General features: G+C 52.4%; 1 protein-coding gene across 1 annotated transcript; it reads right to left on the bottom strand.

The window, feature by feature from the left end:
• Positions 1–1,259: 1,259 nt before the first annotated feature.
• FXR2 (FMR1 autosomal homolog 2) lies at positions 1,260–27,434 on the bottom strand. Its single transcript, XM_063138640.1, has 17 exons — positions 27,321–27,434; positions 17,921–17,973; positions 14,586–14,679; positions 14,398–14,469; positions 12,944–13,092; positions 12,484–12,577; positions 11,111–11,227; positions 10,451–10,621; positions 9,909–9,987; positions 9,033–9,142; positions 8,295–8,381; positions 6,975–7,188; positions 6,572–6,772; positions 5,520–5,720; positions 3,078–3,173; positions 2,732–2,838; positions 1,260–2,490 (listed from the first exon to the last, which is right to left on the bottom strand). Exons 1-17 carry the CDS (start codon positions 27,369–27,371, stop codon positions 2,359–2,361), a joined length of 2,028 nt encoding a protein of 675 aa, XP_062994710.1. The 5' UTR covers positions 27,372–27,434; the 3' UTR covers positions 1,260–2,358.
• Positions 27,435–27,523: the final 89 nt, after the last annotated feature.

Consider the following 27,523-nt stretch of genomic DNA (forward strand, 5'->3'; position numbering starts at 1 on the left):
CTCCCTAGCTGCCTCTTGAAGGCCTCGAGTGTGGGAGAGCCCACCACCTCCCTAGGAAACTGGTTCCATTGTCGTACTGCTCTAACAGTCAGGGAGTTTTAAGGTGGATCCCTGCATTGAGCAGGAGGGGGATGGACTCGACGGCCTTAAGAGGCCCCTTCTGACTCTACGATTCTATGATCACGGACCATCCAAAGAGTCTCGGTTGGCAGGCCCAGAGCGAAGCCATCAGCAACCGAGAGGCCTCGGCCCTGGGGTCCCAGCCGGCTCTCTGGAGGCACAACATCCCGTTTCCATTCCGCATCACCTGATCAGGGAGACGGGAGAGGCCAGGGGAGAGCCCCACCCTGGGGAGGAGAGCACTGCCTGGCAATGATTCATCACAGAAGCAGAGCTGGCTGTGCCCTCCCCCCTGGCAACTGCGTTGGTTGGGGCACTGTTCCCAGGCTCTACCTCTTCCAGCCAGCTGCTGGTGGGGAGGGTCGTGGGAGATCCACCAGGGAGGGTCGTGGGAGATCCACCAGGCAGGGACCAGCCCTCGTGCCTCAATGTATGGATTTGGACCCTCTGCAGGTCTCCGTACAGTCAGAGGTTCCTAAGCTGCAGGCAAAGCCAGTCTTTAGCGGCCTGTCCAGGCACGGGCGAAGTGAGACCTAGGAGCCAGTGCAGCCCAGCGGGTAAAGCCGGAGCTCTCAAAACCAGTGCGGTTTCCTGTGTGGCAAGCTACCCCCTGGGATTGGGATTGGTGCCCTGCTTTTCTCTGCCTAAGGGGACCCAACCCGACCTCTTCCCCTGGCGGCTAACCACAGTCCCATCCAAGTAAAACCCAAGTCGTCTAGTCTATGATTCTGCCTGGCTCGGGTACCGCCTGAGAGCACCACGAGACATTTCACCCTGCCCTGCAAACTCTGGCAAATCGCTCCCCACCACGAGGGCTGAAATCCCAACAGCCTTGTGACGGCCTGGGACGCCAGGCCAAGGCCCAGGCCAAGGCCCAGGGGAGGCCACCAAAGTAAGTTTGACACTGCAGAGGTTCGGAACATGCCTCCCTCTGCCTCCCCCACCCTGCCCCGCCCCGCCCCCTTCCACCACTCCAAAGATGCAGAGGGTGGAGGGGCAGCCCACAACTCCGCCCCCACTTTGACAGGACTTCCTCATTTTATGGAGGACCCAGGTGGTGGTGGCCACCTTGAGGGCCTTCTATTGCAACGGCCAACACCTGGCAGAGAGACAGAAAGCAACCTGGCATTTGGTTTGGTTTTTTTTCAAGAGTTGGGTTTTTTTATTCTCTTTTTAAATACTGTACAGTGAAAAATAAATAGTCTCAACCGTCACAGATCAAATCCCCCCCTTTCCCCACGCACAAACACACAAACTTGAGGCAGACACGCCAGGAGCATCGTCTGCGGCGTCAGCTTGTCCTAAGCTTGTCACTTCTCTTTTTGTCTTCCACAGTGTTTTAATAAAAGGAAAAGAAAGAAGGAGGAACGGATACGCATTCGGGCGGCCGAGAAGCCACACGCCCGAGGCCTTCCCCTTTCTCTAGCGTGGCGGCGCTGTCGCCCCCGCCCCGTTGCCACACCGCATCCCACCGCCAAGGTCTGGACCTGTCTGGGGAGGGGGGGGAGGGACCGCTCAAAACGGCCGCAGAGCCCTCCGCACTGGGCGGGACGGCTCTCCTCGCTCTCTCGGACGTAACTGAATCCTTGCCTTCGATTCTGAACTAGTCGAAGAATAAAGGAAAAAAACAAGAGCACTCTGTTGCACTATCACGTGTGTGTCTGTGTGTGTGTGTGTGTGTCTGCGTCATCAGAAGGCACGGGTTTCTCTCTCCCTCTCCTTTCCTCAGTTTGAATAGCCGGTTATTTTTTTTCCTCACATTTGTTTCAAAACAAAAAACGTTTAAGTCACCAAAAACAGATGCATGAAAGTCATAGTCGCCCCCACCCCCCGCCACACTGTTTGCACCTCTCAAAAGGGGGGGGTCACGAGCTCAGGTAGCATCAGAACCCCCCCCCCTTTGACATAACAAGAGGGCAGAAAAAAAGAGGTTTTTATTTTATTTTTAACTGCCCTGTCCGGCTGCCGTCGCTGAAGCTTAACCTGGATGTGTTAAGAGCTGTGGTAAAAAGAGTTTCCCATCTTTGGCAAGCTTTTTAACGAGCACTAGATAATTACCTTGGGATTGGGTTGGTTGATTTTGCTTTTTTTAAAATAATGGTTTTGTTCTTAAACAAGAGATTGGTGTGGTGTTTATTTCGTTTCTCTTAAGATGTTGCAAGCAGGTGAAAAGTAGGGATCGTTTCATTTCGTTTAGAGGAGGGTTTGTTTGGCCGGCTGCGACTCTGGGAGGGGGGCTTAAGACACCCCATTCACCATGGCAGCTACCACCTCCTCCTCCTCTTCACCGGCGGCGGCGGCGGCGGCAGCGACGGCAGCAAGTTCTCCATTCTCTGAAGGGCCGTTGACAACCTTGCTGTTGGCCTCACCCTAGAAGTGAAAACACAGCAGGCCCTCAGAGTGCGAAAGAGCAGAGGGCGAGGGGCACGGCCGGGCCCGCCTGCCCTCCTCCTCCTCCTCCTCCTTCTGCCCACAGCTCAGCCTCCGTGCTCCTTTGAGAAGCGGACACATTTCGCTCCAGGGCCCCAAACCGTGGGATTCCCCAAACCCTTCTGCGTGCGAAGGGTCAAACTCCCCCACGTCCCACCTGTAGCTGCTTCCCCAGGCTCACCTTCTGCCTAGGTGTGTTGTCTTCAGTTGACTTCTCCCGGCTTTCTTTGTGTGGGGGGCCCTGGCGGCTCTGAGACTCTGCCCGGGAAATGTAATCCGCTACAGTGACTGTTGGGACGGGAGAATAAGAACATGCAAGGTCACAAAGGCAAAGCAGACGGCAGCTCGGAATCGCTCCGAATCTCGCTGAAGGATCGTTGTCCTATTTCAAAAGCGAAGCAACACACACACACACACACACAACCCACGCACACCTCCACCCAGTCAATTCCGGGATGCCTTTCTTGCTTAAGGAAGGAAGTGGGGGAGAGAGGGAGAGGGAGAGGGAGAGAGAAGGCAGCCACTACCTGGTTGACGGTCCCGACTGATAGAGCCATCCACACGGTTGCCACGGTTACGCCGGCGCCTGCTTCGATTGCGCCTTTGAGGTTTAGACTCCTCCTCTGGCAAAGAGAAAGACAGGTGGGAAGTTGGAGCTTGGCCCACCTGGCCCTTCCCTCCAAAGGGAAAAGAGGCAAAACACACAAACCAAGGAGCAGCAAGGAATTTGGAAGCCGTTCAGGAAGCCCTGCTGGATCACATCTGCTCAGCATTCTGTTGCCCGACCTGGCAACCAGATGCCCCAAGGGAAAGCCCCCACCAGCAGGGCCTAAGACAGACAGCCCGCCCCCTCCCCATGTGACTTGAGCACCCACCACTGGGGTATATGGAGGCTCCCTCTCGCTTCCACGGCCTTCTTGCTCCAAGCGTTTGTCTGACCTCTTTCCCAGTCACCCTAAGCCCATGGCTATCACCACGTGCTGTTGAAAGCCAATTCTGGAACTTCTCTATTGACAGGTACATGCTTCATAGAACCATAGAATCATAGAGTTGGAAGGGGCCTACAAGGCCATCGAGTCCAACCCCCTGCTCAATGCAGGAATCCACCCTAAAGCATCCCTGACAGATGCTTGTCCAGCTGCCTCTTGAAGGCCTCTAGTGTGGGAGAGCCCACGACCTCCCTAGGTCACTGGTTCTATTGTCGTACTGCTCTAACAGTCAGGAAGTTTTTCCTGATGTCCAGCTGGAATCTGACTTCCTGTCACTTGAGCCCGTTATTCCGTATCCTGCCCTCTGGGAGGATCGAAAAGAGATCCTGTCCCTCCTCTGTGTGACAACCTTTTAAGTATTTGAAGAGTGCTCTCATGTCTCCCCTCCATCTTCTCTTCTCCAGGCTAAACATGCCCAGTTGTTTCAGTCTCTCCTCATAGGGCTTTGTTTCCAGACCCCTGATCATCCACGTTGCCCTCCTCTGAAAACTTTCCAGCTTGTCTGCATCCTTCTTGAATTGTGGAGCCCAGAACTGGGCACAATACTCTAGATGAGGCTTAACCAGGGCCAAATAGAGAGGAACCAGTACCTCACACGATTTGGAAGCTATACTTTTATTAACGCAGCCCAAAATAGCATTTGCCTTTCTTGCAGACATGTCGCACTGTTGGCTCCTATTCAGCTTGTGATCTACAACAATTCCAAGATCCTTCTCGTTTGTAGTATTGCTGAGCCAAGTATCCCCCCATCCATTTCAATCGGTAACTTCAAATTCTGGCATTACGAGACGATCAGATTCTACAATAGGCATAACTTCGTAAAATCCTATCACAGCTCTCCCAGCCCCCAACCGTTCTTTAGTTCTCAACTAAGAAGCAGGAAGGTGCTATCTTGCAACTGTCTCATTTCTGATCTCTGTAAGTCACCCTTGGGAGCCTTTACCTGAAGAGCAAGATTTAAGACATATCTACAGGAGAAAGTAAATACTGCACTCGTGTCCTCCTCGTGGGCTCCCCCCCCCCCCCGGGGGCATCTGCGTGGCCACGGTGTGAACAGAATGCTGGACTTGGGGTCTTCTGAGGTTCTTGAATATTTTAGGCTTGCCTCACAGGGGAAGTGTCCCAGCTCCTCCTGACCATTTCTTGCCCCCTTTCCAGCTCTACAACCAGAAACTGACAATACTGCAAGTGCAGCCACGTCACACCGTTATTAAGAAAGCAGGACAAACAGCAGCGGTGGCTGTTTTATTTTCCATCCCATCCCTAGCGTGGAACATGGCTTTCACACCAAGGCACGCTGGGTTATGGCTTCATTGTGCCGTCTCCCATGAGCCCAAGATCTCTTTCCTGGGTAGTCACGGCCAGTTCGGATCCCATCAATATATATGGGACATGAGGACTTTTGGCCCCAACAGGCAGCACTTTGCGTGGTACTTCACCGACAGCTTATTACCTCCGTTCCAGCCACCATGTCCCTTACAGAACACAGCTGTGGCCCTGAGTACCAGCTGAGGCCCGGCGGAGTCGAGGGCCACCAGGGCTGCCGCTCAGGGACTGGGCCAGCAGACCCCACAAGACCCACCACCGCTCTTCAAAGGAGCGCACGAGTTTCATCCTTGGGATCCGTTCTTCTGGCCCTGCTGCCCCCCGCCCCCAATCTCCCAGCCCTTGCTCCTCCAGGCCAGCTACACAGCCCACCCCACAATCCTTCCAAATGTGGGGCTGGAAATGCTATCATCATCATCATCATCATCATTATTATTTATCCCGCCTTTTGTCCAATGCTGGGCCTTAAGGCGGCATTACAAAATTTAAAACATAAATAGAAATATACAAAGTTAAATACATATTTAATACATCCCAGTATTAACACATTTTAAATGACAGTTTTAAAAGTCCCTGGCACAGACAGGGGTCCCGATTACTCGTCAAAGGCCTGCCGGAGCAGAAAAGTCTCGGCTTGCCTGCTCTGCTGCTTACCCACACCATTCTCACTGACGGACATGTTGTCCGACTCAAGGGCCCCGTCCATCATGGTGGCATCCTCGTCAGTGCGGCGCCGGCGGGACCGGCGCCGGCGAGTGCTGGCCGGCTGTGACTCGCTGGCGTCCGTGTCCGCTGCCTGGTCTGTTTCAGCGTTGTCTAGCAGGCTGTAAGGGTTGCTGTCAGGGTCTTTCAATACTGTATATAGAAGGGGAGAGACACACACACCCCTGCTGTCAGCCAGTCAGCTCGGGAAGATGGGCAACGTCAAAGAGACACTACTGGCTCAATCAAGCAATCCATGAGGCTGCACAGAGCTTGATGGAGGAACATGGAATCATTTCGAGGACCAATAACCGCAGCACGGGTAAAAGAAAGGGCCACTTATGCTCTAAGGCAGGCAGGATGCGGGCCCCGCCTTTCTGCTTGCTTGCACCAAGCTCTTGAGATGATTTGGGGCTGATGCTCCCTCTCTCCCCACTGATCCGAGTGGGGAGAGGAGCTGAACTAGGGATCCATTTGCTGCAGGCCTGAACGGCTGGCTGGGCGAGTGTTAGACTGTCAGTATCAGAGACTGTTCAGTTTCTCAAGCAAAGCCACAACAGGAGGACAGAGAACATTCTGTCAGCACCAAGAAATCTGCGAGGGGAGTTGGGGACATCTGAAGGGGCATATCTCAATTCTCAGCACGGTTGGATTTTTCAAAAAGGGGGGGGGGACAAGAGACAGGCAGGCAGGCAGGCAGACCAGACATCAAAGTAGCAAATGGAGAACCCCCCCACCCCCACCCACCCCTGTGCCTTTGCCCAAGAAAAGGCAAACAAAAAGAGCTAAATAATAAATAGTAACAAAAGCTAACAGTTCAGTGCTTTGGGGAGCTACTCAGCATGCTCACAGCCATTTTTGACGCCAGCCATTTTGTTCAGCCCAGGACTCCTGCCCAGCATTACCGAAAGGTAGTTTGGGACAGACATGCAGAAGAATTCCATGCTCCCACTGTAGCCGGTCTGGCTACAGGGCTCCAAGAAGGTGTCCAAGTCCTTCCATACCTGAACTGATGGAGGAATTGTTGTACTTGCTGCTGCTGCTGCTCCCGCGGGGAACCGGAGCAGGGCCCCGCCCCCGGCCCACCCCTGATCGCCTGCGGCTGTCCTCCAGGCGAGGGTCCCGGTCACTCGGCTGCGGGCACTCGTATTCGTCTCTCTTTTCAGACTCCGTCTCTGAAGCGTTGGACATGTCTGAGTTGGTAGCTAGGAAGACAAAGCAAGCAAAGAGGGGGTCCTGGAGAGGCTTTCTCCTGCAGTGCAGCGGCTTGGCTGCCTCACAGCTTTCTCCTGGGAGCCTGGATTCCAGGGGCCAACTTGCAGGGTGCGGGGGGGGGGGGGGGGAAGAGAGAAGGGCTCCGGGGGGGGGGGGGGAGACTGCCCTGGTTGCACTAGCCCAGCCTCTCACCATAACCAGAGTTGGGTCCTCTGCGCCCGCGCCCACGCCCGCCATAGCTGCCCCCGTAAGTCCGCGTGCCGTGCAGAGAGGACGAGGTGCTCTCATCGGTGGTGTAGCCGCCCCGCTCCTTATCGGATCGGTTGGAGAGGGGACGGAAGCCCAGGCCGATCTGGCGCAACTGCTCGTCTATCTGTAGCCTTTCCAGGCGCAATTGCTCCACCTCCTGGAGAGAGAAAGGAGAAGGCTGAGGGCGGAGCCACAGAGCCGGGAGGGCAGCCAAGGACCCCTGGTTAAAAGAAAGAAAGCAAAAGGCAGAGCCCAGGACGGCGGGGGAAGAAGCTCGGCAAAGCAGCAGCAGGATGTAAGGACTGCTGCCAAGGTTCCCTCCAGGCCAGGGGAGGCAGCACCGACCGCTCCAGCGTGTCGCACGGCCAGATAAAGCACCCAAAGGCTGTCTGCGCTGGCTCTCCTGGATTTAAAGAACCCTTAAATGTGGTTCTTCTAACCCAGTGGTTCCCAAACTTTTTCAGGTCACCGCCCCCTTGGTTCCACAAACTCATGCCCAGTGCCCCCTAACCTACGCTATAAAAATCATTATTCAGAATAGCGGTTTTCAACGACCCACTAAGGAAGATAATTACAATAAAATTCAAAACAGTAACAATTAATTGAATATTTATTCAAAATCCAAAGCACCCACCGCAGGCTTGCCGAGGAAGGGAGGGAAAAGAGAGCGAACGCCTCTGTTTTGCAGCCGGCGTGGCGGGGCACACCAAGCAGGGTATGTCTCTTCATTAGTGTTTTGGTGCTTTTGAAACATTTCAATTCACTATTAAAAGGACTCTTCTTAAACGGTATTAATGCATGTGTGGATTCTTCCCCTATATGGCTTGGGACCGAACTATCCCTGGGTTTTAAGACCTTCTGGAGAAGTGCTTCTCGGAAAAGACCACCTCGAGTGCCCCCTGCCGTTCCTTTGCTTCTTAGCGCCCCCTGCTTCCCCCTTACCTCTTAACGCCCCCCTATGCAACCCCACTGCCCCCAAGGGGGTGGTACTGCCCACTTTGGGAACCACTGCTCTAACCCCACATATCTCCGAGGGGGGAGGATGCTACTGTCATCCATCCCGGGAGAATCACGCACCAGTCCTATCACTCAGCACCGCATCCCAAAAGTGTGTGGCAAAACCGCTCTCGCTTGCGTTTCAGGGTCACAGAGCCTATCAACCCCACTGACAGCTTCCCAGGAAGGACCTGGACCTGCCACCAGCGTCTGGGCCATGGCCCACACCCCTGTGGCTACAGCAAGGGGAACCATAACAGGGTTTACCTGAAGGTAGGACAGGTGGTACTCCAGTAGGGCCTGCGCATTGCTGATATTCTCCCGCGTTCCCACAAAGATGAAAGGAACCATCCCCTGGAGAAAGGAAAAGGAGATATATTGGCAAAGGGGACCAGAGCAGAGACCTCTCATCCCGGATAGAGGTGACTCGGGCTGCCAGCTTTAAAACTAGTTAGTCAGCTAAAACATCCACTGCAAAATTAGGAGGCAATACCACTTAAACCAAGTAGATTGCTCACATTTTATGCTCCAAGAGCACAGGAATACGGAAATCCAAGAAAGCAAACTCCGTCTGGACCACAGCAGGATAAACAAAGCGAGCACATGTGTGGAGGGGCGAGTGCTGACATGGTAGGGCAAGCTGGGCCAAAGAAGAGATGACCTGAGCAGCAGTGGGTTGTAATGGTTACAGTGCTGGCCTTAGAACAGTGAGGCCCAGCTTCAAATCCTGATCAACCCAGAAGAAAACAGAGGTCTCTCTCCAGACACTGGCATCTGGCTTTTGGGTTCCTGCCCAACACGTGCCTGGGATCATCCACCGAGGATGCAGGATTTGGTGGGATGTGATGCACAGGTGGAAGATGGAACTGGGTGCAGGTAGCTTCCAGGGAAGACAGATGGGCAGTGGGGGAGAGACAGGAGCCGGCAGATATGGAATGGGGACAGGGGCCATGGAGACCGGGGGGGGGGGGGATGCTGGCATCTCTATTCTCCAGCCCAATTTACCTCCTCCCTGGGGTTCTTCTTGTCATTGTCACCTTCCACCCGGACTCGGACCACGCCCGACTTGTCCACGATCTCCTGGATGACTTTGCCATTCTTGCCTATCACCTTTCCTGTAACAAAATGAAGGCAGGCAGCTGAGGGGTGTCGTCTCGTGAGGCACACGGGCACAATCCTCAACTCTAGGTGACTCCCTTATCATCACCAGACTCACCCTGATGGCACGGGAAGTTCCTGCCCTTTCTCAATGCTGTCAGAAACAGAATGCTGACAAACACTTCTTTAAGGACAGCGGAACGTGAAAAGAGCCCTGATGCTGGATCAGACCCAGGGTCCACCTAGTCCAGCACTCTGTTCACACAGGGGCCGTCCAGCGACCCGCAAGAAGGACATGGGTACAACAGCACCCTTCCGCTCATGTTCCCCAGCAACTGGTGTATACAGGCTTGCAGAACTTGGGCTTGGTTGGGAAGAACCTCACACACAGGGCCTAAGGATAGGTGGGAATGCAGCCTGCTGGCAAGAAAGGAGAGGGGGCCCTTGGAGGCTGCAGCCGAGGACAAAAAAAGGCGGCGAAGACAAAGTCCCACAGATTGAACCAAGCAGCGAGATCTTTCCTTGCGAGTCCCCAAAAGTGCTCCTCCTAGCAGTGTTTGAGCAACTGCCTGAGCGCTTTGCAGCAGAAGCACTTATGCCTTCCAGGCCTGCTTTATGCGAGATCAATCCCTCGTTTTCCCAAGCAGAGACTCTGCAGTTGGCTCAAAGGCAAAGGCAAGCCAGAGCTGGCTTTAAACGAGTGTCAGAATCATCTGGCAAGGCGGAGAAGGAACGGATGTTGCAGCAGGTTTGCCCTGGAGCTGAGCTACTGCTTTCACTCACCAACCAAGTTTCGGGGGACTTGAACAGAGTCTTCCGAGAATTCCAAGAAGCTCCTGGCCTGCTTACAGGCTTCCGGGGTCTGTGGAGAGCAGAAGGATGAGGCATGGCAAGCGGCACAACGCCACACCGCTGGCCTGGAAGAGCCACAGCTGCTTAGGCTCCACGTCCTGTTTGGGGACCCTCCAACGGCCGGGGCTAACTCCCTCTGCGTCTCCGTGCCGCTGGGTCCAGGCCTCCTCACGTGAAGCCACGCTGCCCGCCAAGCCCAACTCCACCCCCACCCTGGCCCCCATCATCCACCTCCCACAGGAACCTGGGATTTCTGGCTCCCATTCCCAACCACGGGCAGATGACCGCACCCACTCGCCACATGGACTTGGCCCTTCATCTCCACACACCTGCCCCAAGTGAAAGGAAATTGAGCAGGGGGTTGAACTCAATGGCCTTATAGGCCCCTTCCAACTCTACTATTCTATGATTCTATGAAACCCGCCCCGCTCCTACGCCCAAGAATCCTAGCAGACTGCCCTTCCGCTGCTCACCTCCCCATAGATGCGGAAGGTGCAGGTCTCTTCGTCCAACTCAATGGCAGTGACACCCAGCACTTTGCGGGCCTGCTGGATGTTGGCCCCATGGGTGCCGATGGCCAGACCCATCAGGTCCTCACGCACGATGAACTCTTCCTGGAATGCCGACGCCAGCTGCTTACTTGTCTAGAGGAAGAAGCAGATGTACGATGCGAAACAGCCCGCAGGCCGGGGAGCACAAAACGAGCCCCAACTCTTTTTAAGTCTATTGCCAAAGCGTTAGGAGTAGCTGCTGGCCTTAACCCAGGGGCCCAGCCCTGGTAGCCACTAGGAGGAGGGCTGCCTATGGCAGAAGGCAAAAGCATTGGCAGTGAGGCTAGGCAGAGCAGTTCCGGAGCTCCCTTAATTAGAAGTCTAGGGAATAAAGCGAATCTTACTGGATCAAGAATACGTAAGCATCCGATTTTCACAGAACACTGCATCAGGCAGAAAATGCTCCAAAACGGAAACCCCACACTAGTTAAAATAAAAAAAGGAATCCTTTTATGCCTCCTTTGCACTGCCCGCCCTTTTGGGTCAAGACGGCAACCGGCCAGAGGCCTCGGTACTCAGCACCATTGCCCAAGACACCGCTGACGGGCCTTTTCCTCCCCTGCGTCCCGCCAGTTCTCTGACCTCCAAGTGCTTGTTGGCCTCCTCATTCCGGGACATCAGCATGAGCTTGGTCCGGATGCTGCGCAAATGCATGTCGCCCAGCAGAGACGCCCGCTTGACGGTGGATTCGTTTGTGGACTGTGATGAAAAAGCAAACACCCGTCAGCCGCCCTCTTCGGGCCGACAGAAACGACACAACACAGGAGCTACCCCACCCACGGCGAGGAGGAACGCAGCTCTCTGAGGCCGCCAAGAAGCCAAGCCCCGACTTGGTCAAGACTACCGCTTATTTATTCATTGCGTTTTCATACCGCCCAATAGCCGAAGCTCTCTGGGCGGGTCACAAAAATCAAAACCATACAAAGTATAAAACAAACAGTATAAAAACATGATATAAAACACAGTATAATAGCACAACCAGCTCCGCTCAAGCACCCTGCCTGTGCTACAGGAACATTCATGCCACACTACCCGAGAGATCAGTGAGCATGGTGCCCCCGCTCAAAGCACTAACGCAGGAATGATGATTCAGACAAGCAGATTAAAGATGTGCCTTGCCAGGTATCAACCTGGTTTGAACAGATCACTCTTTTAAAATTCAAATCAATTAAAACCTGCTCAGATGACCCACTAGGCCAGCCTTCCTCAACCTGGGGCGCTCCAGATGTGTTGGACTACAACTCCCAGAATGCCCCAGCCAGAGCTGGCTGGGGCATTCTGGGAGTTGTAGTCCAACACATCTGGAGCGCCCCAGGTTGAGGAAGGCTGCACTAAGCCATGGTGGTGGTGAAGCGTTTTGAGCTAAACATTATGGCTTAGTGTGTCGTGTGACCCATGAGTCAATGTGTGTGTCGTGTGAAACATTCCTAACCATGGTGGCTACATAACCAGTTTAAACATGCTCACGAACCATTTGCTGCGAAAGGGTTACTGGCTTAACCATGGCTTAGCACGTTGTCAGAACAGGCCCACTGAAAACATTCAGCATAAATGCCTCATTGATGATCCTGGAGGGGATAATTCCTCTGAATTAAGAGAGAAATCTCCAGGACAACGCCCCTTATGCTCTTAGTGCAAAATGAGAGATTCTTCATGAACCTAGATGAGAAATACACAGGATCTTCAGAGCGCTGAGATCCACAAATTAAGGGCTGCTGTTAAAAGTTCCAGCTGTGCATTTCATTGTCATCTGAAGTTTTGCCGCTAGAGGGGAATGAAGAGCCATGCTTCACAAGAACAAGTGGCAAGTCTGAGAGAGACCATGTCCCAACAAGTTTTCAGCAAGTCTGTTCAGTGAAGCTTGTATTCACTATATAGAGAAGACAGATACACGAAGGCGCACACACACAGGCAGACATAAGGACACTCTCCCCAGAAGAGAGAGGGGTTCTTACGAGGATGATGAGTTCGCTGCTCGTGGGACTGAGAAAGATGCAATTTGCGCCCACAGCCTTCTTGAATTCTTTGTGTACGTTTTCGTTTGAGCAGCTGTGGAGTGGAAACAGGAGGAACATGAGCCGCTTTGGAAAGCCTGAAGGCCACCAGGGGCTGCTAAAAGCCTAGAAGCCAATCTGGGAAGGAATCAGCCGTGGGCTAGGGATCCCCCCCTCCAGCTTGTGACACTTTCCTTCTTCACCACATCAAAAACTACTTGCTAACACCTTATTTCCCTACTACCAAGAAATTCTTAGTTAGGCTCCCCCCGTCCCAGATCCAGGAGATGTATGCACATTGCAAGCAAAGTTAAGCTCCTGCAGATTCATATTAACAGATCCCAACTGCAAAGAGCACGGATCTGGCAAACAATCCTCTGGTGTGCGCACAGCAAAACCATCAAGTCCTGTTTGCACTCACGCCTCCTTGAGATCCTCTGGTACCGCGATGGTGAATTTGAAGAAGCTGCACTTGGTGGCCACTTTGCTGGGGTTGACAGGCCGCAGCCGCTCCAGAGTGACGATCTCATTGTAGATCGCATCGCAAGCGGCGTATTCTATGACGTAGAACTGCAAGAGGAAGGAAGACCGGAGACCGTCATCTCTGAGCCACAGCCAGGCCAGGGGCCCTGTCGAGACGCGGGAGCGGAGAGGGGCAAAAGGAGGAAATAGGTTCTAAGTTTCTAGTCGCTTGTAAGAAAAGAACATCCAAAGCGGAAGCTCACAAGGTACAAAATTCCGTCTGCCCCCCACTGCCCAGGGCACATTCTTCCATGGGGCCAGGGAGAGAGCTCCCCAACTTGCAAGTTCCTCTCTCTCCACTTTGCTGCCCCCATCCCCCACCCCCCACCCATACGCTGGATGTCATCGCCCTCAGCCCCAATAGAAGCCTCTCTCAAAAATTAGGAAAGACTTAGTGTCCCCTGATGATAACTAAGATTGCTGGTAAAAATCCCAGCACTATATATGATGTTTTTTATGTAAAAGTTCAATATTTGATGTTTAATACAATGCTGTAATGTAATGTAATGTAATGTTTTTATATCATGACTCTTGTATCTGGCTAAAACCCATGCTGGGCTGCCTTAATAAAATCTGAATTTGAATAAAAGCCTCTCTTGGACGTACAAAGTGAGCTTTGCTCGCATCACTCATGGACTAAATGATCTCTACTGCTTGAGGCAAGCGGGAACGTCGTCGTAACCCCCCCCCCCCCCCGGTCAAAAAGTCAGAGAGACTCGTGTGCCTAGAGGTCAGCATCCCTTATCCTCCCTTTTGGTCAGAGGCTTGGCTCACTGCTCTGAGCCACCTGGAGCCGTCTATTTTGCAATACCAATGTGCCACCTAATTACCCCTACTCCTGGCTAGCAGTTTGGATCTCGTGGGCTGATCACAGAATCATAGAATAGCAGAGTTAGAAGGGGCCTAAAAGGCCATCGAGTCCAACTCCCTGCTCAATGCAGGAATCCACCCTAAAGCATCCCTGACAGGTGGTTGTCCAGCTGCCTCTTGAAGGCCTCTAGTGTGGGAGAGCCCACAACCTCCCTTGAGCCCGTTATTCCGTGTCCTGCACTCTGGGAGGATTGAGAAGAGTTCCTGGCCCTCCTCTGTGTGACAACCTTTTAAGTATTTGAAGAGTGCTCTCATGTCTCCCTTCAATCTTCTCTTCTCCAGGCTAAACATGCCCAGTTCTTTCAGTCTCTCTTCATAGGGCTTCAGCGAGGCTCGTGATTAGCCCATATCTTGTGTTAGTGGGAGCAGAAATGAAGCAATGAGCTGCTCTTTAACAGGTTGAAGAGAAAATGCCAGCTTGCCCACCCCTTCCCTGAGGCAGGGAAGATTCGGAGGGGGGGGTGACTTTGTCCAAAGACTTACATCTCCTTTCATCATGCGAACCCTGGCCAGCCACCAGCCACACGGCTCGTGCTCGTTGGCTCGGGAATAAACCTAAAGGGACAAAGCAGTTTAAGTTAACGGACGTCCCAATCCAGCAGCACCCCACTCTCCCCCAAGATTGGCGGGGGGGTGGGGGGAGAGGAAGCCCCACACCGGCCATTACTCACCTCCACCTCATCGCCTTCTGAAATCTCTTTGCTGTAGTCTGTGGGTGGGGGCAGCCGCACGTCGCCAAAGGGGATCTGCCTTTCGGGCTGCCAGCTAGGAGAAGGCAGAGAGTTATTCCAGGTAACAATGAGACTCACTACACGTGAACAGAGGGCCCGGTTGAACAAGCCCTGGGAGACAGAGTGATGCCTGTGGCTAGTCAGTGTCAAGAATCCAGTTTGCCCAGATAAAAACAACAGCTACTTGTTAATCGCAGTATAAGCCCACTGCTGCATCTCCCCTAACCCCCCCGGCCCAATTAGAAATAGCTGCTTTTTAGAAACACACAACGTCTATCCCCCCTCCTCTGCCAAAGAGGTGTTCTCCTCTCTAATGATGCAGTAGGGTGCATCAGTCAATTGCAGCTCATGGAACTCCCCACCTGCTCCTAGCTTGGTCAACGTGCCAGTAAGAACCCCCAACGTCCGGCTGCACGACGTGCACCTAAACATTCTTATCACTTTGGTGCTTTAATTTCCACTTCCCATAACCCCAAGCTATAAAAGGCTGACTCTCAAATATTCAGTGCTGGCTCTTAGGAGCGACAACTATCTGGCAATGCCATTGCTAGAGGAGAAGGCCACAGGCAGACCCTTGATCTGATCCAGCATGGCTCTTCTTATGTCCTTAACGTTTATGTTTTACTGTATTCCATAATACAGTAACCTGGCCGGGGGGGGTGGGGGGGGGAGAGAAATGCCCTAGATACAAAAATGGTCTATACTGTGAAAATCCACTCTTGGAGCTCGTTGGCAAGGATTAGCTGACCACTGTCAAGTCACATCATGCGAAGGCAACTGGAGGGACACTGAATGGAAAGGTGATCTTTATTCCCTTCCCCACCCCACCCCAGGTTTGCCATAGGGAAGTGGCAGCATTCGGCAAAGTGGAGTCTTCCAGTGACGTGACGGCACTTGCCAGACTCCCTAAAATAAACGTGACGTTTTAAAATGTGTATTTCAGTTTTAGTTGATTAACGATACCACTGGGTTGCTTAAAGTCTAGAACCAAAAAGCAATGCCAGCTGAAGGAACCGAAGCCGCCGAGAGCACTCAGGGCTTGGGAAGCCATTTCTAGGCGCCTGGCAAAATGAGAAAAGCCAGGAAACTGAAGCCACCGCTCGGAGTGCTGGCAGAAGGGCACAGAGGGATGCTGTGATGTTCTGTGGGAGCCCACGGGGATTTCGAGCCTCCCTCCTCCCTCCCTCTAGCAGAGACCCTGCAGCAGCAGAGTTCCTGGCCTGCCACAGCACAGCCCTGGGAACTGGCCGTGGTGCTGCAAGGCTGCCTCATTAACGGAAGCGGAATTAGCCAGCATTTACATACCCCATGCTAAACCGGGTCGGCAGACAGGAGGCCAGACACAGCTGCTGGCAGCGGGCCAGCCTCTTCCCTCGCTAGCTCCCACTGGCTGAGGAACGGAGCCACAACCTCCTGCTGCCAGTAAGTGGAAATTCTAGCAAAGCCAGCACCTGCCCATTCCAGGGAGGTGGGCCAAAACACCACCTCAGCCCCCCAAAGCTTCGGGTGCACAGGGCGGTCGCTTGACTGGCGTGGCTGGGGGCCAGGCAGGGCAGCTCCCCTCCTGCAGCTGTTGCAAAGCGCCACATGCCTCCTGACGTTTCAGCTGCTAAGGAATGACCTTTGCAAGCAGCTAGAAACTCCCCCCCCCCTTGCCCCCGGTGCCCGACACACACACACACAGAGGAACTTCTGGCCTGCTGTTGAGTTGGGAATTTGTGTCATTCTCCCCTGCCCCCCCCCCCCCACCACATAAGCAACATTCAAAAGTCCATCCAGATACTCACAAATGCCACAGTATTTGCTGCGAGAGAAACTTCTAACAGACACAGTGAACGCTATTATAGGGTGGTTGGGGAAAAGCCTCCATGGCCCAATGCCTACTTGGGTATGATGGATTCTAACATGCCCCCCCTTAATGCTGCGTCATTCCTATGTGGGGGGAGGGCGGAAGGCTAACTGAATGCTGTGAAACAGCCTCTGCTGAGACGCTTGGCAGACAGCCCCGCCACCCCTCATCCCCAAATAAATGAGGGAGTAGGCCAAACCATTTAAGTAGGACTGGAGAAATCCTTCTTGTTTGGCTTAAAAGAGGTAAAAAAAGTTCCCTGACAGGTACACAGCAAAGGCCAGGCCAGGGAGCTCATGCCATCAGTTCCCAAAGGGACTGTCGGTTGGGTTAACAGGACTCTCTTGTTCTACGGCCTGTATAGATTTGGTATCGCAAAACTGTACACCACTTGGGTGCCTCAGCAAAAAGGTGGCCTAGACCTGCACTAAATAAACAAAGTCATTCCCATTAAAGAACGTTCTAAATGGCGCTCAATGCAGTGAAAGAGGGAGGGAGGGAGGGAGGGGGTTTGCAGAAGGACAAAGGCAGATCCGTCTCCTATCAGCCCAAAATGCACCTCAACTGGCCAATTTGCATCTGCCCCATCTGCTTCAGAATCAAAAACCAGCCCCAAAGCTCCAGAAGTGGAATGAGAAGTCCGAGGAGGATGCGACAGGAGGCAGAAAGCTAGAGGTTTACGTAAAAGCAGAGGTGGGCAACTTGCAGTCCTCCATGATCTGTCCTACAAATCCCATGAGCCCTTGCCAGCCAATGGTGAGGGACCCTGGGAGCTGTGGTGCTTCAAAATGTCTTGGCTTATAAGTTACTAACGCCTGGAGGCCTATCTTGTGAGAGCAGCAGGTAGTCAGCCAGTGCCCTCCAGGAGGAGAAAGGGAAGTGAGCAGAGTCACAACAAAGCAGACCCTCCCGGGGAGAGGAGCAGAGCTCCAGAATGCCAGCTCCTGTTTCTCCCCTTGTGCCCAACTCCCAATAAGAGGCAGAGGAGGTTATGAGTATAACAGCATTTGGTGGGTCAGAGAAAGGGACCTAGAAGGGCCAGCAACTCTTCTAGGGCACAGCGTGAAAATGGGAGGCACCAGCAGCCCTGCTTGGGATTAAACTGAGATTGCAAGAAGCCAGCAATGAATTTCGAGGTGCCAGGCCACCCAGCATCTCCTCTGGGAAATCTGTGGGGTTCCATCCCCACAGAGGGAGGGCCTCGGGACCGTAGTCTTAGGAATTGCCACAGCAACTCTCATTCTCGGAATGGATTATTTTAAGAGCACAGGAATAGCCGCTACGACCAGACAGTTCCAAAGACGCTTTGCCCGGTGGTGCCCCAGCCTCTCCGCTGAGCAGCAGTGGGCCCACACCTGCCAAGTCTCTCCAAACCTTCCCTGGCAAAGGGGAGGGACCGTCAGGCTGCATCTCTGGTGAGACTCACTTGTTCTCGAAGGATATCGTGACCGAATCTTCATGAACATCTTTAACAAAACCCTGCAGGGGAAGGAACAAACAAGGAACACTGTATTAACACCACAGCAAACGACCCAGGGCTGGTGCAAGCCTCCTGCCAGCTCTGCATCCCCACCCACCCGTCTCCAAGCCCTGCGGCACAAGCGATCTTTCAGATATCCCCTCCCACAATGCTTGGCTCTGCAAAAGGACCCCCTCAGAACCTGGCTTGCTCTCTGAAGAGCTGTGCCAGCCACTTTGGCTTTCTCTGGCCACCATGGTTCTGCAGAGACCCTGCCCCCACCCCTGCCCTGCCTGGCTCGGGTTGACAGGATTCCCAGCGTGAGCTGAGGGCAGGCAACTGCTCTGGAGAAGCCTGCCGGCCACTCTCTCCCTGAAGCATTTTTTTCCACAGCACAAGAGGAGGACTGCTGAGGCTCTATGGAGCACTTGCTAGCACTGCTCTGGGGGGCCCTGCCACTCAAAGCCTGTGGCAGGTAAGTGGCTGGCAGGGTTTTCCAGAGCACCCACTGGGGGTGGTGACCACCCCTTCCAGGTGGGGATGGACTGGTGCAATTTGCCTTTCCTCCCACTCCTCCGTCAGAAGGGCGGCTTCCCCCTGCTTCTTGGTAGGGCCGGCCCTGGAGCAACCCTTGAACGCTTGTTGCCATGAAAGAACAAAGGAGCAACGCAAAACCCCACCAAGAGCGACAGCGTCACCGGATTGCCTCAACTGGACCCCGCGCACCTAGCAGTCCACCGAAAGCACTACTGTGGAAGCAAGACCTGTGCAAAACAAGGGACGCTAGTCACTGCTGAGTGCATTCAGTGCAAATCAGTCGCTGACTCACAACGACAGGACAGGCAACTATGCCACAGAAGTGACCCTCTGAAAGCATTCGGAATAACATGCTGGCTGGAACCTGAAAGCATAACCAATGTCAACAACGGCTCAGTTCAGACAACACAACGCAGTGTGAAAATTCCACTCAATGGCTGAGTTTTCAGGGGGCCCTCCCCACACAACAAGGCCCAACTCCACAGTTGTGTGACTGTGGGCTACCGTGGAGTTGAGTAAAATCCATCTCAACATTTATTTACTATTTATTCATTACATTTATATCCCATCTTTTTTCCTCCAAGGAACCCAAGGCAGCGTACATAATCGTCCTCCATATTTATCTTCACAACAACAATCCTGTGAGGTAGGTTGGGCTGAGAGTCTGTGACTGGCCCAAAGTCACCCAGTGGGTTTCCATGGCCGAGTGGGGACAAGAACCCGGGTCTCCCGACTCCCAGTCCAACACCTTAGCCACTGCACCACACTGGCACTGATTGACAGCTCTGCCCTCTCTCCTCCCTCAGTCCTCCCAATAGTATCCCATCAGCCACTGCTGCAAAAAAACAATCCTGGCAGCTCTCCTAGAGCGGCACTCGCTCCTTTCGTCGCTCTTGCAAGGGAACTCTGTGGCCAGTGGGAAAAGTCAACTCAACACAACGGAAAACTCCACGGAGCCCACCACACAATGGCTGTGCAGGAACTCTCCTCTGCATAGCATGGATATTCTGCGTGGAGGTTTTTCCAAAAAAACCTCCACCGTTGCGTGGAGTTTTCCCGCCTGACAACACATTTCTCAATGGTGGTATAAAAACTCCACTGTGGAGTTCTGAAACCACTGTTGAGAAATGTGTTCTCTGAATCACAAGACGACCAAATAAATTCAGGGGCAAACAAGAAAACATGCTAAATTGGAACTCAATACAAGTACCACCATTTCTCCATGGTGGAAGTTTCAAAGGTAACATAAGCTATCGCCCTGTCTCTCGCACACAGGGCTCATCTACACCAAGCAAGATATTCCACTATGAAAAAGGTATATAAAAGGCAGGAGCCACACGACTGCTTAGTGGTGGAAGTGAAGTGCACGGACAACGGTTGGGGCCTATTGACACATTTACTGCTTTCATACCACTTTCATGGTGGAATATCCTGCTTGGTGTGGATGAGCCCACAAATATATCCACACCTTTTCACACTTACTAATTCTATAATGTCTACTCTGCCAGCAATAGGTTCGACCCTGCTCTTCCTCTCCAGAGAGCTCAGAGCAGTTCACCGGTGGTGCTTAGGAAGACTCTCATGCTGCCAGAACTCACGGCAGTGATGTGGGTTTTCTGGAAAAAAATCCAATGCAAACTAAGGTCATTTTCATCGGAAAATTTTCAGTTTGCATCATAGAATAGCAGTCGGAAGGGACCTACAAGGCCATCGAGTCCAACCCCCTGCTCAATGCAGGAATCCACCCTCACTAGAAAATGATTTAATTTAGTATGTTTACTAAATATAAGTAAAATAAACAAAGCTAGAAAAAGTACCAGATGTTAATATTTTTTTGTCTCAATACACAACAGGTATTTAAACCTGAAATATTTGGAGGGAGGGGTTTAAAGCATACTTAATGTGATTTGGTTTATTACGCAGACTTTGTTTTGAATACTTGTAAAAAATTAACGAAATAGCATGTACTTCCCTGAAATGTAAGAAAGAAACTAATGTACTGAAAACTGTTGGCACACTAATTCTGCCTTCCCCAACTTGGTGCCCAACAGATATTTTGGATTACACCTCCCAGCATCCTTAGAATCCTAGAATAGCAGAGTTGGAAGGGGCCTACAAGGCCATCGAGTCCAACCCCCTGCTCAATGCAGGAATCCACCCTAAAGGAATCCACCTTCATTCGGCATGGCTCGTGGGGGATCCTGAGAGTTGAACTCTAACACATCCGGAGGACACCAGGTTGGGGAAGGCTGCAATGACTAATTTTAGCAACCCAAAGAACTGTGCCTGACATACGGACAACCACTGGTCTATTTCAATAGAGTTCAACTCTCTTCCACCGAGGTTGATGGGGCACCCTCAGCTTCACTGTCACTACTTGCTGAGACACCGACGTATTTCAGTGACATATATGTACTCTCCCACATACTTGTGAGGAATAATAATCACCTGAAAAAGATTATTTTCGACTTCGAACGGCACAAGCTTGCCCCATATTGTATCTGGAAACGGCATCCATTTATTATAACTAACAAACTTATGAAACAGAAGGTTCATATAGCCAGGATCCTTGCTTTTCGATTCATTTACTTATGAAACAAAAGATTTTCCCAAGGGAAAATAAAGCACTGGACAGTTTTCCAGAAAAATTTCCACCTCACACCAGTGACTTCAGGCCAAAGCCACTTTACTGCTGCAGCAGAACTGCCCCGTTATGAAACTCAGCTGAGGAGAGAAAGCCCAGCCCTCGGCCTCCCCACACATTCCCCCTCCCCCACAAAGCAATGCAATACTTCTTGGTGTTGGTGGAGGCCCTTGGCTGGGGGGACTTGGGGACAGAGTCCCTGTACCTCCTGCAGCCCTCTTTCTTTTGGCCCATATAGCCAGGATCCTTGCTTTTGATTCATTTACTTTTTTAAAAAAAAATAAAAATATCCAACCTTTCCTTCAAAGTCCAAGGCAATGCCTGGATAAGAAGTAGGGCTGAGACCTGAGTTCTCCAGGTTGCATGATCTACATCTGGGGCAAACGCAAGTGGCAGTGCGTAACTCCTACATGAAACTTTTCCAGAGTTGCTAGAAACACAGGGACCGGTGGGAGCAAACCATTCTTGCAAGGAGTAGTTATATTCGTTAATCGCTATGTGTGGAAAGACATTGCATTTTAGTATGTGCATGAGGGAAATTCAACAAGGTTTTTTAGAAGCCATGCCTGGAATAACCGTCGTTTCCTGATTTAGGAAGGGTGAGATTCATCCCCAATCCTCACCCTTTGCCATTGAAGTGTTTTGTGAACCATCTCTCCTCAAGATGGAATCTTTTGCCATGTCTTCCTTCTTCTTTTTGCCCTGCCATGCAGATTGATTGAAGGGGCGAGGGCAGCAAGGCTCTCTCCATTCTTCTCCTATGCCCCCTTTCATCCCCCTGGCACTGCCACGGGGAAGAATGGGCAGCTGCAGCGTTACCCTCAGGGGAAGGAGTCACAAACATGCTCTGAGTTTGGAGCGTGATGAAGGCAGGGCAGAATGTCCTGCGTGTCCAAAGGGTGACAGAAAGAACAGGTGCTCCTGGGGACAGAGGCCTTCTCTGCCAGCTGCCCAAATACAAGCAAAAAGCCACACGCCCACACCCTTCACAACTCATCGTAGAGCTGTTAGTTGCATAGTCAGGAATGCCACTATTCCAACGAGTGTAACCCACAGGAACAGGGAAGAAGACAGAGCTGGTAATATCTCCACCCATCTCCTGCCAAGCATCTGGGCAAGGCAGCAGAAGGACGTTGCCTATAGTTAGAAGTTGTGGCAGCGGGTGGGTAGTCTACTATATAAACTGCAGCCTTTCCCAACACTGGGCCCTCCAGATGCGATGGACTGCAACTCCCAGCACCCTCCAGCTAGCATAGCGGGCTGGGGGTTGCTGGGAGTTGTAGTCCAACACAACTAGAGGGCACCAGGTTGGGGAAGGCTGACGCACAGCATCCCTGACTACATGGAAATGGGAACTCTCCCCGCGGTTCATTAGAATCAGGTCTTCCCTCAGCAGCATGCCCGGAGGTGTCTCTCACGCTCCCTCTTCCCAGGATCTGGCACCCTCTTTAGCAAGTCTGAATACTGCCACCCACTTCATTGCCCAAGCAAAGCACCTATGCAGGCTTATAAGCATCTCTCTCCAGTCCCCTTGCCTATCATGTTCTATTGGCTATGCCTCGAGACCAAACGTTGCTCCACGTTCTACACTCAGAGCTGCCTGTGCAGAGTAACAACAGTTTGACCGTTCAGAGGGTGGCAAGGAAACCGAAGAGGCACCATCCAATGAGGCCCCACAAGGGGCCAAAGTCTCCAGAATCTGCGCAAACTGCTCCTTGTCTGCCTTACGCTCTTCCACAGCCAGCACAGCTCCAAGGTTGTATCCGCCCCCCTCACACACACACTTTTAAAGCACTGCTCCGCCTTAAGCTATATACGTCTCCGGCCAGCAAAGAGCATCTCATTTATCATTCATTCAGCACAGACAAGATTACCCCCCTTCATTCCATGAGGCCAGCGAACAGGGACATTTATATCTCCCACGTATGCTACCTCTCGGCTGGACTACCTGCCCTCTGGGCTACGTTGCCTGGGCTAAATTAAAACCGCCGTGCAGGAACTTGACTGTGCTGGTTACACCAGGTTAGCATTTCAAGGAACCCTTTCTTTTCAAGCCCTTTTCTTCCCACTCACTTGCAAATCCTCTAGCTGTGGTGGACCCATGAATTCACAGCTGAACCTTTACCCTGTGGTGCACCTCAGTACAGAACAGCTGCTATGCACAGAAAAAGTTTCCTTCTGCTATTTCTGCAAGCCATACTCTCATTGTCCATTAGACTCTCCATACAAACTTTGATTTCAAGGCAACAGGATACCACCAGCATTAAACACTTAAAGGGAATGCGTATGTATAGCCCCACACACAAAGTATTTCCAGCCCCACAAAGGGCAAAATATATTAAATATCAAGTACTAGCATTAAAAAAAATGAGTATGCATCTGGTTGATCAGCACAGATCTAGCACAACATCTTTCACTAATAGCAGTTACAATTACCATTAGGTACACGGAGTATTATGCCACCAGTGGGTAGGGAATATCACCACGCTGACAACTAGTTACTACCAATGTTCTACCACGTACACGCAAATTCCTATAAGGAAGACGAGCCAAGTAATCTTAGTCCTATGCATCACGCAGAGTTATAACCCTAGAAGCATATATGCAAGCCGTCAAGAAAAATATAACCACTGGAGCTATTCCGGGGTGTTCTAGGAAGGGTAACTTACAGGCCTTCCAAGAAAATCTTTTAGAAGCCCAGGAAAACACAAATGAAAGGATTTGCGGCTGGTACAACTGAGATGGTATTACAGTAGTCCAGAAATGGCACTAAGAGGCAAGCGGCAGAACTCTGAGGGTAGAAATCAATTTGGGCAAACTGAACTGGGTACTTCAGCCTGACAGGCAGTTAGGAGCGTAACCCCCACAAGGTTCACAAAGATAACACCTCTCCACAGCACACATGAACACTTGGTTGAGGGAGAACTCTCCTACTTCCTATTTCACTGCAAGTCCTCTGGGGCAGGATATCTCAATAGAAGCAAACAGTGACACTCCAAAGCAGATGAAAGGAGGGTGCGCGTGAACAAGCAGAGCCAGCGAGAAGGATTTTGACCGTGTACAATCCTCTGGGAGAAAGTCCAGGAACCTAGGAAGTGGGCCAGACCATCAGTCCGTCTAGCACAGTATATTGCCTACGCTGCCTGCCTGTGGCTCTCTGGGATCTTTTACATCGTGTGCTACCTGATCCCCTTTTAAGTGGAGGCATCAGGAATTGAATCTGGGATACTTCTACATGCAACACATGTGCTCCATCGCAGAGCTACAGTTGGCATCTAAGAATCTGACTGTTTTCCTACTCTCCCAATTTCTCAGACGGAGTGTCTTTCGAGGACATGTAATGTGATGGGTGGGATTGTTGTTTTTGGGTTGGTAAAAATGTTATGCGATAGGGTGGGGTAATGAATTTAAAAATAACTTACTTGATAAGGAATCTGTGGAGATGCCACAGCTCAGGGCATGCAAATAGGCCAAAAATAACTTGCTCCGCTCTGAGAGCCAAAGATTAGTCCTCAAAGATTTCTATATCTTTGATTCGTGGCCATCTTTGTGCCAGAAACTGGCTGGTGTGACTACATTCTGAGGTGGGAGATCTAAAATTAGCAATACAATACCCTGCCCCCTCACAATCCCTAATTCCACCCCTGAACCATGTTTGACCCTCAGTGCTACACAGAAAGACATTTTTGACAGATGGTAGACAACTTTTGAGTCCCACAACTCCATGAAATCTTCTACTCCTAGAAAGAGAGGCTAGCTTCCTTCCTGCCACTGTGCTGAAAGGGGAGGGGAAGAGAGAAAATTTGCTTTAAATATGGAGCTTTAAAGGGTTTTGCTATCAAACTTGCTCCCATTCCTGACAGCCAAAGTTACCTGAGAAAAAGAGGTCCTGTTACAATTAAAAATTGCCTTAAGTCCCCTGCATTGAATGTAGGAAACTGCAAAGCACACTAATCTCAAAGTTGGAGAAATGAGATCCCAGCTGGAACCAGGTCTCTCATTGGGGAGCCTTGTGCAATGCATGTCACAAGGACAGCTTACTCCCAACCTATAAAGGCTGGATCAGGAGCAAGCAGGCAAGAAAGAAGGTCACTAATACTATTGATAGGAGAGAGCCATCACCCCGCTTGTCTCATCACAGATTTACATGCGCAGACATCTGAGGCTGTCTCACATTGAGTCAAACCACTGGGCCCTCTCACCCAGCACTGCCTACTTTGGTTGGCAGCAACTCTCAGAGGTATTTCCTAGATGTCCTACTGCAGACACTTTTAGCTGAAGATACCAGGCACCTTATCTATGAACCTGGAACCTTATCTATGCCAAGATTATGCTCTACCACAAAGCTACAGCATTTACCAAGTGTTAGGCTCCATAACACCACCTGTTTCTTAAAAACACACTTTCCTTACAAGGCAGCAGGGTACTTCAGATGGGAACCTATAGCTTCAAGGAGGAGTAGAATTGCAGCATCTCTCCCCTCCGCCCCCACCCCCAAATAATATGCATATCTCACCACCTGGGTGACAGAGCCACTAGTAGGAAGGAACATGTGTCTGTGCCCATCAAGGAGCTAATAGATACAGTTACAAGTCCTTGCAACCTTATTTCCTTACACAATAAAGGAAGAGTAAACTCAATTGCACTGGGATATAAATATATCGCTGCCTGCCAGATGCCTGCTGACTAATGGAGCTCATAGGTATCAAACGTATTTCATTTTAGAGAGACTATTAGGCTGATTTTAGAACGTGAGAAGGGGCAAAACATCAACAACCACCCTCAAATGATGTGCCCAATGAAGGCGGAAAGCAAAATAAAAATGGCAGGAAAGAGCGTTGTGACACATGTGTGGCAGAAGAGACCCTCTAAGGAACAGGCAATCTGGTGCCCTCCAGATGTTTTCGACTACAACTCCCATGAATCACGGGCAGCACCGCCATGGTTAAGGGATTACAGGAGTTCTAATCCAAAACGTAGGGAAGGCACTGAGTTGCCCAGCTCTGCCCTGAACTATCCACACAGCGACTTCCCATGTGCTCATTAGAAGAGCCGGGCCGGATCAGACCAAAGGCCTCTCTAGAGCAACATCCTATTTCCCACCCTGGCCAAACAGGTGCCTCTCGGGAAGGTAGAAACCAGGATGGAAGGGCAACAGCCGTCTCCCACTGTCATTTCCCGGCAACTGGCATAGCGTCTCTGATCCTGAAGGTAGCATCCACTCCTCCTGAGTAGTAGCCGCTGACAGCCCTCCAAATTGGCAGCATCATTCCCCTGATCACCCTGCCAATGAGACCAGGCCCCAGGGTGGGAGCAGAGCCTCACCTCAAGCGGCATCCAAGGCCCTAAGAAGACACAGGACTTGCTTTCCTTCAGCTTGCTTTCCACAGAAGTTACCTGGATCTCCCTTTAGCCGCCACCTCAAACTTCACTCCCGTTGCTGCATTCCAGGTCATCGGTCCCTCCCTCCTCCATCACTACCCCACTAGTTGTGCAGCCAGCCCACAGGTCTACAGGCCCAGAGCTCTTCCTGTGCTGGGCTTACCAGGGCCCAATCCTCCCCCCTCCCATTACCTGCCGAGGAGACCCCTTTGAGGAGCCCTGGGCGATCCTATCCCCCTCCCCTCTGCTTTCCAGTAACCCCCCTCCTCTCAACACCCCCCCCCGCTCCAGATCCAAGTGTCTCGCCCCAATAACCCCCCACCCCGTTTAGTGGCTCCATCCCACCCATGCAATCCCCCGCTCCAGCCCCCCAGGCGCTGCCTGGCAGATGCTTCTCCAGGGCAAGACCCGGCCTCGTGGGGAAGCTGCCCGGCTCAGCCCCTCTCGCCGGAGCCCAGGGGGTGGGGTGGAGGTGGGGGGTCCCGCCGCCCCACTCCCCCCCCCCCCGCGAGTCAACTGCAAGGGCCGCCCGCGTCCTGAGAGGGCGACACACCCCTGACTCATCCCACCTCCACCATGCGGGCAACCTGCCCGCGGCCTCCCCTCCGGCCAAGCCTGGGACGGAGCAAGGGAAGGCGAGAGCAGTAGAGGCGGCGGCGGCGGCGGCCCCCTTCCCAAATGCAACTCTCTCCCCCCCTCCCCTCCCCTCCCCAGCCACGGGTCTCCACGGCAACGCCTCGGGCCCCGCCCATGCCGGTCTCCATAGCAACCCCTATTCCTCCTCCTCCTCCTCCTCCTCCTCACCTTGTAGAAGGCCCCGTTGGAGCCCCGCACCTCCACGGGCAAGCCCTCCATAGGCCCCGCGGGGGAGGCGGGGGGAGGGCAGGCGGCCGCCGCCAAGGGGGAGGGCGAGGGGGAAGCGCCGCCGCTCCGCGGGGGGGGTGGGGGTGAAGGTGTCGCCGCCGCCGCCGCCGCCGCCGCCGGTGGGGGGATGGGGGCGGGGCGGG

Source organism: Elgaria multicarinata, chromosome 11 (genome assembly GCF_023053635.1).
Source record: "Elgaria multicarinata webbii isolate HBS135686 ecotype San Diego chromosome 11, rElgMul1.1.pri, whole genome shotgun sequence".
Classification (NCBI taxonomy): Eukaryota; Metazoa; Chordata; class Lepidosauria; order Squamata; family Anguidae; genus Elgaria; species Elgaria multicarinata.